The 18,906-nt window shown below is 44.3% G+C and overlaps 1 protein-coding gene across 1 annotated transcript in view; it reads right to left on the reverse strand.

The window, feature by feature from the left end:
• Positions 1–18,906, reverse strand: part of eys (eyes shut homolog) — a gene marked incomplete at both ends in the record, with an annotated part of 383,646 nt that overhangs the window by 154,793 nt on the left and 209,947 nt on the right. The window contains 6 exons of the mRNA XM_080449567.1: positions 437–470; positions 4,441–4,673; positions 5,299–5,786; positions 5,881–6,493; positions 12,324–12,510; positions 18,497–18,621. Of these exons, the coding sequence (XP_080305693.1) occupies positions 437–470; positions 4,441–4,673; positions 5,299–5,786; positions 5,881–6,493; positions 12,324–12,510; positions 18,497–18,621 (1,680 nt within the window). The remainder of the gene's footprint in view (positions 1–436; positions 471–4,440; positions 4,674–5,298; positions 5,787–5,880; positions 6,494–12,323; positions 12,511–18,496; positions 18,622–18,906) is intronic.

An 18,906-nucleotide genomic window follows, 5' to 3' on the forward strand; every position in this document is an offset into this window, starting at 1 on the left:
AAACGTATGTTGCTATAATCAGTGGTTCCCAAACTTTTTTCATATCAAGGACCCCCAAAATTAAATGTATTGGGCCGCGGACCCCCCATCTCATCATATATATATACATATATTTGCACACATTTCCACGATCTTTCAAAAATAGCAGATCTACAAGCTCATAGCGCGGCACTCGTGCCGCGCTATGAGCTTGTATATCTGCTATTTTTGAATACAGCCAAAGTATAAAATAATGGTTAAAGTGGTTGCACAGATGCGTTCCCGGTTATAACGGGTTAATGTCCCATTTATATATATATATATATATTTAAAAAAGCCAGGATGTAAGTTCCTGTTTCGTCCCTGATTTATCTGACAGGGTAATAGACTGACTGATTGAACTTGTCACAGGGGCAGAGATAAAATATTGCTGAAGACCCGTCCAGGGCCCTCTTACAATCCAGTCCTGAGGGGAAAGGCACAAGGTCACCCTTTACTCACAGGCAGAGAGACACATTCTAGTGTATATTCAAGGCAGATAAGAGATAAGACACTTCAAAAGCAACCGATTCAACCACATCGAAGAACCCCCAGCGTCCCAATTCTGGGCACGTCATATTAGGCAAACGTTTGGCCGTAAATAGGCGATTTTTTTTTGCGAATATAGCCGATCTACAAGCACGTCGAGCTTATAGATCTGCTATTTTCGGTGAAGAGATTTGGTGTGGAGATTTAAAAAAAAAGAGAAAAAAAAGGAGGGGGCCACATATAGACCCCTGGGGCGAAATAATAAACAGAAGAACGGAACATCAGTTTCAGAAACCCTCTTGCAATTAGAATTAGAACAAATTGCATGAAGCAGTGAGTGTTAAATTCATTTGTCACGTAGAAGTCTCTTGAGTGAACGTCTCTACAGTATGTGTTAGCACGTCTATTATGCATTAATGACATACAGAAGAATGGATGCCTAAATATAATTATGACCTATTTTTTTCCACAAATCATGTGCCTAATTATTATGTCTATGTTGTCGGGCTTTAAAAATACCAGACGAATCCAAGCCCCACTTCACTACTGTTTATCCAAGGTGTTTGTATGACAGTATCAGTGGTGGAAGAAGTACTCAGAGGTAAAACCACAATCACCTAAAAACTACTCTAAAAGGAAAAGGCCTGTATTAAAAAAATTACTTCAGTAAAAGTACAAGAGTATTGGCATCAAAAAATACATTAAGTACCAAAGTAAACATACACATGTTTTTTGCAAGCTCACAATGTGTTATGATACGATGTGCTTCGAATAGATTAAGTATAAAATAGGGATTATTTGTTTAATGTATGTTTTGTAATAATACTCTAAAACTACAAAGTAACGTTTTTGCAAATAAATGTAGTGGAGTAAAAAGAACAATATTTGCCTCGAGTTGAAGTATAAAGTTCTGAAAAATGGAAATACTCAAGTAAAAGATGTAGAGTACTTGAGTAAATGTACTTAGTTACTTTCCACCATTGATGATGACGGTGACAGTTACAGTATAGGAAGACGTGACATTAAACATCGCTGTGATGACAAAAGGGACGCTATGGCTTTTCATTAACAGTAACACTCGGCTCATGAATATTCATGATCTTGTACCTCATGTGCATAACACCGTGACTGGACAAGAAAGTTACCCCACCGAACATATCAGCATAGTCAAAAGCATACTAATTAGACAGTGCTAACTCGGCTATATATAAAAATATACACACGAATAGCAACAAATGAAAATCAGAGAAGGTGTGTCTGCATTGAACCAACACATGATGTGCTGCAGTGGTGTAAAGTAACTAAGTACATTTACTCAAGTACTGTACTTAAGTACCATTTTGAGATACTGTAGTATTTCCAATTGTCTATACTTTTACTTCTACTCCACTACAGGCAAATATTGTACTTTTACTACACTACAATTATTTGAAAACTAGGGGTTACGTAGGTAACCCCAGTTTTCTTAGTTTCGTAGTAAGAAACTTACTTATGGGATATCATCGCCCTCTTGGCGATGGCACAGAGCACAACACATAAGCTCCCGGAAACAATCTTCGATTGGACAGGGTTCTGTGACGCAAACCGGAAACCGGTTGGTTATAAAACCCCCTGTGTCACCAGGTTCGTCCTCTGATACCCTTCACTCTGCACGCTAGTCGAAGCGCACAGAAGGGGTTACTTATGGGACACATAGACCCCCCTGGGGAGTCCCAGGAGCAACCCTATCCAATCTGTACGCCCCAAGGTCAAAAAGTCATGCCTCCCGGCAAGACCCGACCCCCAGACGCATGACCCAAAAGGTCAAAGAGAAGGGAAACGAAACAGGAGCCCATCAGACGGACCTGATCTCCCTGTGAAAGAGAGCCAGGCTCCTGTCCCCACCTTCCATCCCTGGGCCTGGCCCAGCCGGCCCCAGGGAAACAAACGCATGACCCAAAAGGGCCAAGAGAAGGGAAACGAAACCGGAGCCCATCAGATGGACCTGATCTCCCCCTGAAAGAGAGCCAGGCTCCTGTCCCCACCTTCCAACCCTGGGCCTGGCCCAGCCGGCCCCAGGGAAACAGAAAGTACACCACCGGTTAGGGGAAGAACAACCAGCCAAAGCCAGTGCCGACGTCCCCTGACCATAGTCCCACCTAACCCAGACCATACATGACACCCCAGGTGCCACTATGGTCGAGCAAGGACCACAGAGGCCAAAACCTCTGTTAGGGTTACACCCCGGACGGCCAGCGGCAATAACTGCACCCCTAAGGGACATGCATCACCGGGCCGACCACCACCGGTCTTTTACCGACCCCTCACGGGCCAGACGCACAGGTCCAAGACCCCGAGGGATTCGTGAAACACCTCATCTCCACCGTGTCTCAGAAGATCTCTGAAAAACGGGAGAGGCCAAGGTTCAGCGTAGAGGAGAGGAGCGATCTCTGACCTCCACACCCCCCATGCTGGAGCCACCAGCAGGACCGTCCTGCCACGGACCCAGACCCGCTCCAAAATGGACGGGATCAGTTCCAAAGGTGGGAAGGCATACAGCAGAACGTCCGGCCAGACGTGTGCCAACGCGTCCACCCCCAAGGAGGAATCCTTGTGATTCAGAGAAAAGAATCGTGGACACTTTGCGTTCCCCCTGGACGCAAACAGGTCAATCCGAGCCAGACCGAACCGAAGCCAGATCAGGCTCGCCACCTGCGGGTTGAGAGACCACTCCTCGTACCGAAGTTCGCCCCTAGACAGCAGATCCGCTCCGCTGTTGAGGAGACCCGGCACATGGGAGGCGCGTAACGAGGCTAGGCGCAAAGTGCTCCATAGCGTCAGTTCGCGTGCTAAATTGTCCAAAACAACAGAGCCCAGGCCCCCTTGTTTATTGACATAGCACATCGTCGTGGTGTTATCCGTTCTAACCAGAACATGACATCCCACAATACGGTCCTCGAACCGTCGGAGGGCGAGGAAGACCGCCAACAACTCCAAATAGTTGATGTGGTATACCTTCTGAGCAGAAGCCCACACCCCCCTGGCTGAGTAGCCTTCGTGGACAGCCCCCCAACCTGAGAGGCTAGCGTCTGTGGTAATCACTTTTCGTGACACCACCTTGCCCATCCTGACTCCACCGGAGTGTGCCGCGCCACCTCCTCCCTCGACCCCGCCGCCAGCAGTCAGTCATCTATGTACGTTGCCAGACGGAGACCCTGCCGGTGTAGCGGGGCGATAGCCGCGTCCGTGCACTTCACGAAGACCCGAGGGCTCAGTGACATGCCGAACGGGAGCACCATGTACTCGTATATTTTGCCTTCAAAGCCAAAACGTAGGAACTTCCGGTGGGCGGGGTAGATTGGGACGTGAAAGTAGGCATCTTTCAGATCTATACTCGTCCACCAATCCCCCTGACGCATCGATCGCAACAACCTGGCCGTTGTTAGCATTCGAAATTTGAAGATCGTCAGAAACCTATTTAAACCTGTTAGGTTCAGAATAGGTCTCACGCCCCCCCCCCTTTCTTTTTCACCAGGAAATATTCCGAATAGAAACCTAGCCGGCTCTGATTCGGAGATAATCTCTGATAGCACCCTTGCTCAGCAGAGACACCACTTCCTCCCGTAGCGTCACAGCCGCCTAGCCTGATGCTCGGGAGAAAATAACCTCGTCCGACAGGGGAGGTTTACAGGAAAATTGCAACCTATACCCTTTCGTAATGGTACGCAGTACCCAAGGATTCGGTTTGCAAGCTTCCCATTGCGCCAAGCAACGAGCCAGAGGGTTCGTGGGGTCGGAGGGGGTCAATGACGTCATCAGCTCCGAAGAGCGTTGCCCCGTTACCAAGGTAACCGGTGAAACTGCCGGCCCGACCGGCGTAACCAGTGGGAGGGCGTCCACAGGGGGCAGCAGTGGTCGCCTCCGTCCGTGTCTCAACGGACGTGAAGGACTCACCGCTTCGGAGGACGAGCCCATTTCCATGGGAACCGTAGGCGTCGACACTCCTCTCGACGAGACAGCGGAACCCTTACTCGGTCGAGTTTCTACCCGGAACGAAACTCCCGTCCCTCTCGGGGAGAGTTGACGAGGTAACACCAGGGTCCGTTGGTCCGTCAACTTCCGCCTCTTGACGACCGCCATCTTAGGGAGGTCAACTGGGGCGGGCCTCTTGTGCGGAGACGTTGTTGCTGCACGGAACAAGTCTTTCGTCCCACCAGGGGAGTTTTGACGGTGCAACACCGGGGCTGTCCGGAAAACGCATTTCCGCCTTCCCTCGTCCGCCATTTTAGGGCTTTTGCGGGAGGCCGCCATTTTGGCTCTCGACCGTCCCACAGATGAGCTTTGCAGCCATCTGCGGGACGGAAGAGGGAACTGCACAGTCGCAGTTGGAAATGTTTTTTTATCACAGAAGGCCCCTGTTTTACATTGTGAAAACAACACTCAATAGACATTTAATTTATAGCAGAAAAAGTTATGTTCATGGCACGCACAGGAGTTGTCCCTGCAGTGTTCGGAATGCCGTCCAGGGTGCAAACCCAACACTGAGAGCTCATAGCATAGCTTCGAGGACAGGGCACCCCACCGGGGTGCGATCCGCCTCTAACATTAGTATGAGAAGAAATGAGCATTTGTGTTTTCGGCAACAGGTTTATTCCACACACACAAATCACATTACACACATTCGACTTAAAGGACAGCATGGCAATTAAACTGTCTTTTTTTAGCGTCTGTTATAGTCTCTGTGTTCCCGCAGAGCCACCCGTGGCCCTGTCCGTCGGGGCAAGAAGAGCGCGGTGAGGGCCATCGCCCGACCTGTCCACATCAGGCTCTGGCAGGTGCAGAGGATGGCTAACTGCGTTAGCCTGTCCAGCTCCGTCGCATCCTCCACCCACTCTCTGTGGACCGCTGCCGCAGGCATCCCGTCCACCAGGGGTTTGGCCACTAGCTCTTTAAGTCTGACGGCGGCCGACCCCTGCAGCAACGACACTACGTTGAGCGCCTCCGCGGCCGAGCCCGAGGCCCTGTAGAGAACGTTGAGGGCCGCGGCGCGATCCTGCCTGGCATGCTCGGCGAAGATGGGCCGGTGTCCCGGTCCAATTCCCACCGAGCCTCTCCTTGCCCTCTCGATTCGAGTCGCCAGAGCAGCGTCCATGGGGGGAAGGCCAATGACCCCCAGGTCCGCCCCGGAGAGGATCTTGGTTGCGAAACCAAGTCGCTCCGGTTCCCCCCTACCTCGCCGCCAGGAGTGGTGCAGGGCTTCACGGACTCCCACCGCCTCGGGTAGGAGCTTTGAAGGGGACCTGCCGAGGAGCGAGGGGTGCCAGGCCCTGGAATCCTGGGATGGGGGCCCCGACTGAGGCCCTCGCTGCCTCCATTGGCTGTTCCAGGCCGCACCTGGAGATAGCCCTTCTCAGCACTGCCGACACGGGCTCGGGAGGCTCCCTCACCACGCTAGGAGCCATCACCCACGGTGCTGCTGGTGCGGGAGCCTCCATCCAGGCCGCTGCTGTAGGCGCGAGGATCTCCGCTCGCGCCGATGTAGGTACGAGAGGCCCCGGACTGGACCTCGGGGCCTCTCGTGCCCGACGGGGGGAGGGTCCGGCCTCCACCTCGTCTTGGGAAGCCTCACCTATCCCGGCGTCCTCCCCATCCAAGCCTCCTGGCGTCGGAGTGTCGCCCCAGGCAAGGACGGAGAAGGAGGGGGAGGAGGGAGGAAGGCAGTCCCCGGCCGGTAGCCCACTGGCCTCGGCTGAAGCTGCGCGGTCCGGTGTAGGCGACGGAGGAGCCTCTCTCCGGACTTTCCTCCTGGCGCCGCTGGATCGCGGCGCATCCTGCGGTAGGCCTGGCCCGAGGCCTGATCTTCCCACCGACGCCGTGTGGCCTGTGGCTAGGCCAGCGTCGGTGTTAGCATTGCTGCTGGCGGCCGCCAGGCCCTGGGTCCTCCTGAGGCGGCACTCCAGCTGGTGGACCGTGAAGTCATCACAGGGCCTGCATGCGTCTTCGTCGCCTGCGTGGTTCAGGGCGAGCCACGCATGGTTGGGCCCCAGGCACAGGATGCACAGCCGATGGCGGTCGTCCGCTGCTACTGGTAGGCCGCAGCCCGTCAGACCGCAGACACGAGGCGCCTCCATCTTCTTTTCCTCCAGTCACCACGAGGCAGGTAAGCGCAGCTAGGCTAACCCAACCTAGCATACGCCTGTTAGCTTAACGCGGCCTGCAGTCTGGCTAGCGGCGTTAGCTAACTTCTTAGCTCATAGAAAACTGAGAGGACAGGAAAAGTAACGCGGGAGCGTTTTTAATCTAACAACGATGAACTGTAGAAATAACGAAAACGTCCGTAGAGCGACACTGGGTGCCCTCGCTATGGGTTAAGTTGGGATCGCGGTTGCTAGTCGTGTTGTCTTCAGGACTCGTGCGCATTCGCTGCTAGCAGAGTGAAGGAAGAGGACGAACCTGGTGACGCAGGGGGTTTTATAACCAACCGGTTTCCGGTTTGCGTCACAGAACCCTGTCCAATCGAAGATTGTTTCCGGGAGCTTATGTGTTGTGCTCTGTGCCATCGCCAAGAGGGCGATGATATCCCATAAGTAAGTTTCTTAAGAAGAAATGAAAGAATAACTTTAGTTACTAGTTACTTTGTAGGTATAAATTATTACATTATAAAACATACATTAACCACTTTAGCCCTATTTTATACATAGGCTATTTGAAAACAGCCGATCTACAAGCTCACAACGCGATGCGTTGTGAGCTTGTAGATCTGCTATTTTCAAACATTTTAGTACTTTTACTTTTGGTACTTTAAGTACATTTTGATACCAATACTTTTGTACTTTTACTCAAGTAAATTTTTAATTCCGGACTTTTACTTGTAACGGAGTACTTCTACAATGCAGTATTGATACTAAAATATTTGAGTACTTTTTCCACCACTGATGTGATGTAGATCGTCTATTTTCACCATTATTAGTATGATATCTTTATGAGATTAAATGATAATACAAATGGTGAAAATAGCCGATCTGCAATTTCACAAAGCGTTGTTGGGGGCGGCCATAGCTGAGTGGTTAGTGAGCCCGCCTAGGGAGCGAGAGGCTCTGGTTGCCCCAGGTTCAATTCCAGGCCAGGCCAGCATATGTGTCGATGAAATGAAATTTGTCCCTGAGCAAGACTCTTAACCCCTAATTGCTCACAGGTTCTCATTGGAAACAAGACCGCAAGGACTTTCATGAACGACCTGTTAAAAGGAATTATCCTTATCCTTGTGAGCTTGTAGATCTGTTATTTTCACTATTTTTTTTGCACGACACCGTTGTGCGACAAAGTATAAAATAAAATAAGAAACCTTGCTTCTCCATTACTCGATTAATCGAAAAAGAAATTGCTGGAATAATCCGAAAATAATAGATAGTTGCAACGTGCTGTAAATATAATAACCTGGCTGGGAGGTGAACCTGCTCGACCGGGGCCGAGCACCAAGACAAATGCATTTAGTGACCATCTGGCTATCTTCACTTTACTCATCAAATTGATTTCAAGAGGCTGCAGCTTAACCCATTAAGACCGGGAACGCATCCGTGTCATTTTTAGATTTCTTTGGGCTATTCAAAAACAGCAGATCTACAAGCTCATAGCGCGGTATGAGCTTGTAGATCTGCTGTTTTTGAAAAAACGTGACAATTTCTGCAAATCTTTGAATTTATATATATTTTTAAGCGAACTATGTAACCGTCAAATGTCTCAACAAATGTCTTAGTTTTTCTGAAAAACTATTGTTTCTATATCAGTGGCGCTCAAACCTTTTCTTGTCAAGGACCCCCAAAATTGTATGTTTTTGGCCGCCGATCCCCATTAAAATATGTTGTTCCAGGGAAGTTCGCTTTAAAAATATATACATATTCAAAGATTTGCACAAATTTTCATGATTTTTCAAAAAAATAGCAGATCTACAAGCTCATAGCGCGGCACTCGGTGCCAGTGCCGCGCTATGAGCTTGTATATCTGCTATTTTTGAATAGCCAAAGAAATCTTAAAATGACACAGATGAGTTCCGGGTCTTAAAGGGTTAAGTCATTTCATTTCGGCTACACTTGGCTGCGAGTGATAACAAGTTTGATTTGTGCCGCAGTGATCATTTCAAGAAAAGGTCCACCGAAATCGCTCAGGTGCCAGCCTCGCTCCAACACCGCTGTCACTTATAGATATGATTTGGAGATCAAAGCCCAGTTGATGGCAGCACCAGAATGTGCCACAATAAGCGCGATACAAACCTCAGCCCGCGACCCTGAAACCTCTGAAATAATTTTTCTTTCTTAATCCATTAAGGCCACGGGAACGCATCGGTGTCATTTTAGATTTCTTTGGGCTATTCAAAAATAGCATATATACAAGCTCATGGCGCGGCACCGAGTGCCGCGCCATGAGCTTGTCGATCTGCTATTTTTGGAGAAAAAAATCGTGAAAATCTGTGCAAATCTGCAATTTTAACTCAAATATTTGCTTTTGGGGGTCCCAGGAACATCATATTTTGAGATGGGGGGGGGGTCCGAGAACAAATATATCATTTTGGGGGTCCTTGACATGAAAAAAGTTATAGAAACATGTTTTCTTTTTCAAGAAAACTGCTAAGATTGTATTTTTATTTTGTAGAATCCCCAGAAGCAAAGATTTGAGTAAAAAATGTACGCTTTAAGAAATACATACATTCAAATATTTGCACGATTTAAAAAATAAATAGCAGATCTACAAGCTCATATGAGCTCTATGAGCTTGTAGATCTGCTTTTTTTGAATAGCCAAAGAAATCTAAAAATGACACACAGATGCGCTCCCGGTCTGATGGGGTTAAGACCTCCTTTGTGCGACTGCATAGAAGAATGCAGTCATGCACATACAAGAACATCATGGCCCAAAAAACTATAATGTTATTTATATTTACTCATTTTTGAAAAATACTATACTATGCATGCATTTGGCAAGACCCAGGTAGTCTAATCAATACACATTATCAACCGCTCCCTCTCAATCCCAAAAAATAGCAGATCTACAAGGTCGAAGCTTGCAGATCGGCTAATTTCCGTGAAATTAAAGGAAAAACTGGGGGGGGGGGGGGCTAGTATAGAGCCCTGGGCGACTCCGTTCAATGAAGTAAATGATAGGGTTTAAGTGGTTACGTTCTTACAGAGTGTCTTTAAAAGGCTTTATGTTTAAAGACGTACCGTCTGAGTCTATTACAAAACAGCACGGACAAAACTGTTTCTTTAGATGGTGACCTAGTTATATAAATCCATCAGTTTCTTGATCTTTCAAATACTTCATTCATTTTGAGTGTGTATACACACCAGTCAGAATAGTCAAGCAAAGTGGCAATCTTTCTTGGTGTTCTAAAGCGAGACAATAAGAAGAGAATCAGAGCATGGATCAGGTGCAGTGGCTAGGACTCCATTAAGTGCAGGAACCACAGTGATTTTCGGAATGTCACTCTGAATTGTTTCAAGCACGCCTGTGTTCAATAGTTCTGTTTTACAGCCACCGTGAACAGTTCCAAAGGTAGACAGGACCTCATCTGTCACAGAATAACAATCTGTCTAGTAGTGCTTGCAATTCCTCTTCCTCGGATTGATGACTAAATCGCGGTATTGATAATGTATAACATGTAGTGGATGTGTAACACTGAGAGTTTTGAAAGGAAATAAATCCAATTATGGCTGTGGTGTTTGATGTCACTGCTCTCAGACAGAAAATACTTTAACTCTCCACTATCAGAATTGTTCTAACAGAAAGTTCTTTGATTGTTTTTTTTCCCTCGCTGCAGTTGTACGAGTATGAACATCTCTCAATCCAATTTTAAGAAAACATCACAAGCTGTGTTTTCGAAAAGTCTAAAATCACATTTGGAGGACCAACTCAGTTGGAGGCTCAGCACAGGTACTGTACAATGGTCTGAATTCGAGAGGGAAGGACAGAGGAAGGATAAGGTTAATAATTAGTGCTAAATCCCTTGACTGCGTTTTGTAGAAATTGGTGGGTACATGATATCTTTTGAAGCAATTTAGTGTAATTTCCTTGCACACATACTGTAATGGTACTAGAGATAATAGCGTTGTAAAGTCAGCCTGGCCTTGGTTGAAAAGCTCGATGCCAGCTGAGCAGTGGTGGAAAGTAACTAAGTACATTTACTCAAGTACTGTACTTAAGTACAATTTTGAGGTATTTGTACTTTACTTGAGTATCTCCAATTTCCAATACTTTTACTTGTACTCCACTACATCTCAGAGGCAAATATTGTACTTTTACTCCACTATAATTATTTGACAACTTTAGTTACTAGTTACTTTGTAGATTTTGATTATTATTACAAAACATACATTAACCACTTATATTCATTTAGGCCATTTGAAAATAGACGATTTACAAGCTCACAATGCGTCGCGATGCGACGCATTGTGAGCTTGTAGATATATATATTTTTTAAACTTGTGAATTGGGAAATTCTGCATAATGAGTACTTTTACTTTTGGTACTTTAAGTACATTTTTATGCCAATACTTTTGTACTATTACTCAAGTACATTTTTAATTCCGGACTTTTACTTGTAATGGAGTATTTCTACATTGCAGTATTGATACTTTTACTTAAGTACCAAATTTGAGTACTTTTTCCACCACTGCACTGCAGCTGAGACACGGCCACATTATGCTACAGGTATCGTTGTTAGTAACAAGGATGAGAGCTTCCCCCCTCGAAACGATTCTCTATCCCGTGAGTCATGGAATTGTGTTTTACACGAGTACAATCCATGATCAGATTTATTGCGACTGCTCATATCTGAATTCTCTGGATAAAGTTTTATGAGGGGAAGGAACCCGACAGCAAAAGTTAGACCAAACAATGTAGGTCACTACGCTGGTGAAACATCTACAACATGCACAGCCTTTGGAGAATGGAGCACAAGAATATATAGTTGCTTGTCAGGCCGATACTTTGCATGTCCAAAAAAAATGTTCAATGCAGTTATTTAGTCACAAGCTCGTTAATTCCCTTTTGTTGGTTAAAATATGTATACAAACCCACAGACAGACTTGACCACTTTCAACCTGGCAAAAATGGTCAGCATCTTTCCGAATTGTTCCAAGAATAGCAAAAATAACACATTTACAAAGTCATGTTGTTGAGTGTCATTGTTGCGTGACAGTGTTATGTTGACATACAGTATAAAATAGGGCATTCATTTATGAAAATGACACAAGATTTCTCGTCAGATTCTGCCGAGAAACTGACGAGTTTGACGAGATTTGTGTTACCGGTTGGTTTTCCACCAGATGGTGCTGTTCGCTAACCTATGAATGATTCCTTGTCTGTTAGAAAAGGAAAGACCTGGAAATATATATATTTTTTAAACAGCTCGTTTACTTCCTGTTTATTCGTTGTGGAAAAATGGCTTTATCTCCACCGTTCCTGTTGCTTTATGGCAAAAACAAGCCACATTCAACTGGCCACTTCCTGTTTATTCATTGTGGAAAAATGGCTTTATCTCCTCCGTTCCTGTTGCTTTATGGCAAAAACAAGCCACATTCAACTGACCACTTCCTTGTGGAAAAATGGCTTTATCTCCTCCGTTCCTGTTGCTTTATGGCAAAAACAAGCCACATTCAACTGGCCACTTCCTGTTTATTCATTGTGGAAAAATTGTTTTATCTTCTCCATTCCTGTTGCTTTACGGCAAAAACAAGCCACATTCAACTCTCAACTGGCCACAACTATGCAACGGATTACCAATTCTGTTTCCAATGGAAACACAAGGTTTCAGTGACAATATGCATGCAACATTCCTCCTACCTGTTGGCTCTACAGCCAGCGTTGGACTCAACGTCGTCACTACGAAGCTCTGAGTGATATTTGTGCCAGCGGTGTCCTGGGGAATGGTAGGAAGGCAGCTTGCCTCGTTGACGCCGTCTACACAAGAGTATCCATCCGGACATGGACTCAACAGGCAATCGTCATAATTGTGCTCGCAGGTCTGCCCCTATATGTAATGGAACGGGGAGGAAAAAAATGGGTTCAATAAGTAGTCTTTGCACTTGTTACATAACAGCCAGAGGATGCAGGGTTAACCTGTTCGATCCGGGAGCGCGTCCCGTGTCATTTTAGATTTATTTGGCTATTCAAAAATAGTAGATATACAAGCTCATAGCACTCATAGCTCGAGTGCCGCACTACGAGCTTGTAGATCTGCTATTTAAAAAAGAATCTTGATTTCTTTTTGCAAATCTTTAAATGTATATTTTTTTAAAGCGAACATTTGTCAAATATTTTGTTCCAGGGACCCCCCAGAAGCAAAGATTTGAGTTACACATGTTCGCTTAAAAAATATATACATTCAAAGATTTGCCAAAAAAAAAATCACGATTTTTCAAAAATGGCAAGCGTGAAAATATTTGCAAATCTTTGAATATATATTTTGCAAAGCGAACATTTGTAAAATATGTTGTTCCAGGGACCGCCCAGAAGCAAAGATTTGAGTTACAAATGCTTTAAAAATATATATATTCAAAGATTTGCACAAATCTTCACGATTTAAAACGAAATGAGCAGATCTACAAGCTCATAGCGTGCTACGAGCTTGTAGATCTAAAAAAAAGGACAGGGATGCAGCCCCCGGGGATTGAATGGGTTAATGGCGTACGGGGGTACAGTACATGGTGTCTCTGTGTGTAATTGCTGGTTCTTTCTTCATTCTGCCACGGAGTACACAGCCATATAATGAGCCTCACACAGGGTTCAATTTGCTGGTGAGGATGGAGAGGATCCGTGCAGTGGTGGAAAAAGTACTCAGATATTTTACTTAAGTAAAAGTAGCAATACCACAATATAAAACTACTCTGTTACAAGTAAAAGGCCTGTGTTCAAAATGTTACTTGAGTAAAAGTACAAAAGTATTGGCATCAAAATGTACTTAAAGTACCAAAAGTAAAAGTACTAAATATTTGAAAATAGCCGATCTACAAGCTCACAACGTTGTAGATCTGCTATTTTCAAATAGCCTAGGTATAAAATAGGGCTAAAGTGGTTAATGTATGTTTTGTGATATCATAATTTATATCTGAAAAGTAACTAGTAACTAAAGTTTTCAAATAATTGTAGTGGAGTAAAAGTACAATATTTGCCTCTGAGATGTAGTGGAGTAGAAGTAAAAGTATTGGAAATTGGAAATACTCAAGTAAAGTACAAATACCTCAAAATTTTACTTAAGTACAGTACTTAAGTAAATGTACTTAGTTACTTTCCACCACTGATGGAGAGGATCCGTGTGATATCCCCCCCCCCCCCCCCCCCCCTCCTCGGGTCATTCATTTTCATGGCCAGTGTGGATATGTTTTTTTTTTATTATCCCTGCTTTCTGGTCAGACTGAATTAAATACATGCTTTTTCTCCTTTTGGGAAATGTAGACTGTCTGATTTCTGTTCTTAACACATTAACCCATTGAGACCTGAAGCCGATTCTACATGTCTCCTAAATCTCAACAGTATTCCGAAAAACGTATGTTTCTATATCAGTGGTGTTCAATCTTTTTCATGTCCAGGACCCCCAAAATGATATGTATTTGGCCGCGGACCCCCATCAAAATATTTTGTTCCAGGGACCCCCAGAAGCAAAGATTTGAGTTAAAAATATTCGCTTTAAAAATATATTAAAGATTTGCACACATTTTCACGATTTTTCAAAAATAGCAGATCTACAAGCTCGTAGCGCGGCACTCGGTGCCGCGCTATGAGCTTGTATATCTGCTATTTTTGAATAGCCTAAAGTGTAAAATAATGCTTTTTAGCTCAAATCTAAAAATGACACAGTTCCAGGTATTAATGGGTTAAAGGGATAATTCACCCAAAAAGGTCATTTTTTCTATTGATTAGTCACCCCATGGAGACTTGATTTTTTTTTGTCGCATTCCTAAGCCAATAATTTGATGACCAGCGGACCGGTATAGGCAGTGGTTCCGGTATAGGAGACACAAAGGAGAATCTTTGTGTCTCCTACCGGAACCGCTGCAGGTCATCAAATTATTGGCTTAGGAATGCGATAAAAATAAAAAAAGAAATATCCATGAATTCAACTAACCAATAGAAAACTAGAAAAAGTGCTCCTCGGAGCACTGGTCTCCGCCAGGTCAGGTACGTTATTGTGGCCTCCTGGTGGCGCTATAATAGGCCAATGTGAAAAGAGTGGCATTTCTTCTTAGGCCTTTCAATCAGACACTGCATTCATGATTTTTTTGTCTTTTTCTTATTGTGCTCTTTTTTTTTTTCTCTAAGCACCTTAACGTCCATAATGTATATCATGCACAGTATAAGTATAACATGCACAGTATACATACATTGCTGCTATGCTCAGGCACCTTAGTTTTTGATTATCTCAGGTACTTTGTAAATATGTAGATAACTTGTCCGGCCTTCTGTTGCTCTCTTGTTTTTGATCTCCTTCCCACTTGCCCCCCACCCCCCTCTTCTTCTCCCCCCCCCCCCCCCCCCCTCTTCTTTCTATGGAAATTAACGTTGCGATGGGAACGATGTACAAAAACGAATTTCACCCACTTTTTTACCTTGTAAACCTGTGATGTGACAATAAAACTGATTCTGATTCTGATTCTGATTCTGACTCTGATTCTGATTGGAGGCATTTTGTGCCAAAAATGTGTGTTGCTAAATTAGACCTGCTGGTGGCGCCATAACAGGCCAATGTGAAAAGGGTGGCATTTCTTACTCGGCCTAGTGGGAATGTGCGTGTGAAATTTCGCGGAAATTGCAAGCTGCGCGCGTTCATGATTTGAGGCATGTTGTTCAAAATGGACCAATCCTGCAAACCTTAGGCTAGCCAATGAGGATGGAATATGGAAAGTCAGACATATCCGGGTTGATCACATGACTATAGAGATACTGTGTACCGATTTGCATGACCTTTGGATAAATTCTGTAGGAGTAATATGAAAAATGGGTCTTGCACAATTCGGCCTCGGCCGAGGTTCTGAATTGGCATCCAGGGAGTGTGTGTGCACAGTTTTGCAGCGACCGGGCCAACGGTGCCGGAGATTAGCCGTCCGCAGACGGACAGGACACACAGACGGACACACGGACGGACGGACGGACAGGGGGCAAAACATACTCTCTCGCCATGCCTTTTGGCCTGGCGGAGTCAAAAAGTCTTTTTGGGGACGAACTATATACAGTACATGATTTTACTTTTTGGAAATGTAGACTGTCTGACAGTGGTGGAAAGTAACTAAGTACATTTACTCAAGTACTGTACTTAAGTACAATTTTGAGGTATTTCTACTTTACTTGAGTATTTCCAATTTCCAATACTTTTACTTCTACTCCACTACATCTCAGAGGCAAATATTGTACTTTTTACTCCACTACATTTACTTGAAAACTTTAGTTACTAGTTACTTTTCAGATATAAACTATGATATAATAAAACATACATTAACCACTTTAGCCCTATTTTATACGTAGGCTATTTGAAAATAGCCGATCTACAAGCTCACAACGCGTCGCGATGCGACGCGTTGTGAGCTTGTAGATCTGCTATTTTCAAATATTTAGTACTTTTACTTTTGGTACTTTAAGTACATTTTGATGCCAATACTTTTGTACTTTTACTCAAGTAATTTTTTTTATTCTGGACTTTTACTTGTAACAGAGTATTTTTATATTGCAGTATTGGTACTTTTACTTAAGTAAAGAATTTGAATACTTTTTCCACTGCCTAGAATCATGTAACTTTGATACAAATGGTGTGCGTTGTCACTGATAATCCAATATTCAACGGGATGTTTTACTGTTCCCAATAACACCTTCTACAGCACGTTCAACGTGCTCAGTAAGGACACCGAGCCATTGATAAGAGTGCTGAAGGGATGCCGTTAACCCATTAAGACCTGAGGCGATTATAAAAAAAAATCTAAATCCTAACAGTTTTTTGAAAAAAAAAAAAAAAAAAGAAATTAAAGATTTTTCAAAAATAGCAGATCTACAAGCTCGTAGCGCGGCACTCGGTGCCGCGCTATGAGCTTGTAGATCTGCTATTTTTGAATAGCCAAAGACATCTAAAGTTACACAGATGCGTTCCAGGTATCAATGGGTTAATTTTGTAGGCCAACCTGGAAGATGACCTCTGATGATGTGCTCCCACTGCAGATTTACAATGGCATTTTTAAAGTTTGGTTTTGGAATAAAAAACTCACACAAAAAACAAAACACCCTGTAGCAACAAAAAAAAAAAGAACAACAACACACACATAATTAATATACAAGTTAACCCATTAAGACCGGGAACGCATCTGTGTAATTTTAGATTTGAGCTATGACCATTATTTTATACTTTGGCTATTTTAGAAAAGTCGTGAAAAGTTGTGCAAATCTTTGAATATACATTTTTTAAAGCGAACATTTGTAACTCAAATCTTTGCTTCTGGGGGGGGTCCCTGGAACAACAATATTTTTAAATGGGGATCCGCGGCCAAATACATATCATTTTGAAAAGGTTTGAGAACCACTCATATTAGCAACATAGGGTTTTTTAGAAAACTGTTAGGATTCAGAAGGCATTTTTGTAGGATCGGCCTCAGGTCTTAATGAGTTAAGGGGGGGAAAAAAGACATACAGTTCTAAAATGCACATTTCCTGTGGCCGGGGAAATGGAAGTCTGGGATTCTCCGCTGGATCTGCTGCCTCCAGATTAAGCGTACGTGGATGGATAGCATGGCTTCAAAAATATTCACAGTTGAGATATTAACTGTAACCGATGTCATAAAACGAAAGATGAAACTCTCTTAAACTTGAGTTAAGCGCAGACCTTATTTTCTGCATAAATCAAAAAAAAACCTTTGAGGAAAGGAGGCATTGTAAATCCAGCCGGTGAACCCATTATTAACTCGCGTCTGTGTTTTTGGACTGCGAGCTGTAATAGTAACACTCTATCATGGTTTACATTAGGTTTACAAGATGTAGCAGCAGGGAACAATTACCGCACTACAGTATGTCTCAAGCTGGACCGAATGCTTACTGTAGAACACTTGGAGGAAGTTGTCTTTCTTACTTTAGGACACTGAAACTAACATTAACCCATTAAGACCCGGGAACGCATCTGTGTCATTTTAGATTTGAGCTATAACCATTCTTTTATACTTTGGGCTATTCAAAAATAGCAGATCTACAAGCTCATAGCGCGGCACCGAGTGCCGCGCTATGAGCTTGTAGATCTGCTATTTATTTTTTATCGTGAGAATGTGTGCAAATCTTTGAATATATATTTTTAAAGCAAACATTTGTAACTGTCATTTTTCTGAAAAAACTATTGCTGCTATATCAGTGGTTCTCAAACTTTTTCCATGTCAAGGACCCCCAAAATGTATACGTATTTGGCCGCGGACCCCCATCTCAAAATACGTTGTTCCAGGGACCCCCAGAAGCAAAGATTTGAGTTTAAAATGTTATATATATTGAAAGATTTGCTCAAATGTCCTACATTTTTCAAAAATAGAAGATCTACAAGCTCATAGGGCGACACTCGGTGCCACGCTATGAGCTTGTAGATGAGCTTGCTATGAGCTTGCTATTTTTGAATAGCCAAAGTATAAAATAATGGTTAAAGTGTCCCGGTTTTAACGTGTTAAAAGGTAGATATAGACTCCAGACACAAATAAGACACAAAACATCGGCACGTTTTTTTTAAGCGATTCACACAAGTTACCGAACAGAGAGAAAGAGAGATGACAAGAAGAGCAGAGGGTGCAAGAGGGGGGCGGGGAGAAGATGACGCACGCACGCACGCACGCACGCACGCACACACACACACACACACACACACACACACACACACACACACACACACACACACACACACACACACACACACACACACACACACACACACACACACACACACACACACACACACACACACACACACACACACAGAGATGGAGATAGTAAGGTGGGGTGAGCCTCACCACAAATCCAGGACGACAGAAACAGGTGTAGCCGTAGCCCGGATCATTCTGGATGCACATCCCCCGGTTGCAGGGCGGTGGAAGGCACTCATTAATGTCATCCTCACAGTGAAGGCCTGTCCAACCTGCCAGGAACAAAAGCCCATAGAGTGGTGTTGGTGAAGCCCCTCTCCGACTCTCCCCACCACTTCCACCCTCTGAAGTGAATATCAATCAGATCTCTCCCCAACATTGATTTGCTTCTTTTCGGGGGGGGTGTGCGTGCGTGCGTGCACACACATACACACACAGACACGCATACGCACGCAGACAAGAAGGGGCTTTCACTAAAGAGGAAGACGCGGCATACATTTTAATGAGGCGAAGCGGGTATCGTCGTTTTTATCACTGTCTGTTTTTAGTACTGTATG

Source organism: Gymnoscopelus braueri (assembly GCF_963280865.1).
Source record: "Gymnoscopelus braueri genome assembly, chromosome: 14".
NCBI classification, from domain to species: domain Eukaryota; kingdom Metazoa; phylum Chordata; class Actinopteri; order Myctophiformes; family Myctophidae; genus Gymnoscopelus; species Gymnoscopelus braueri.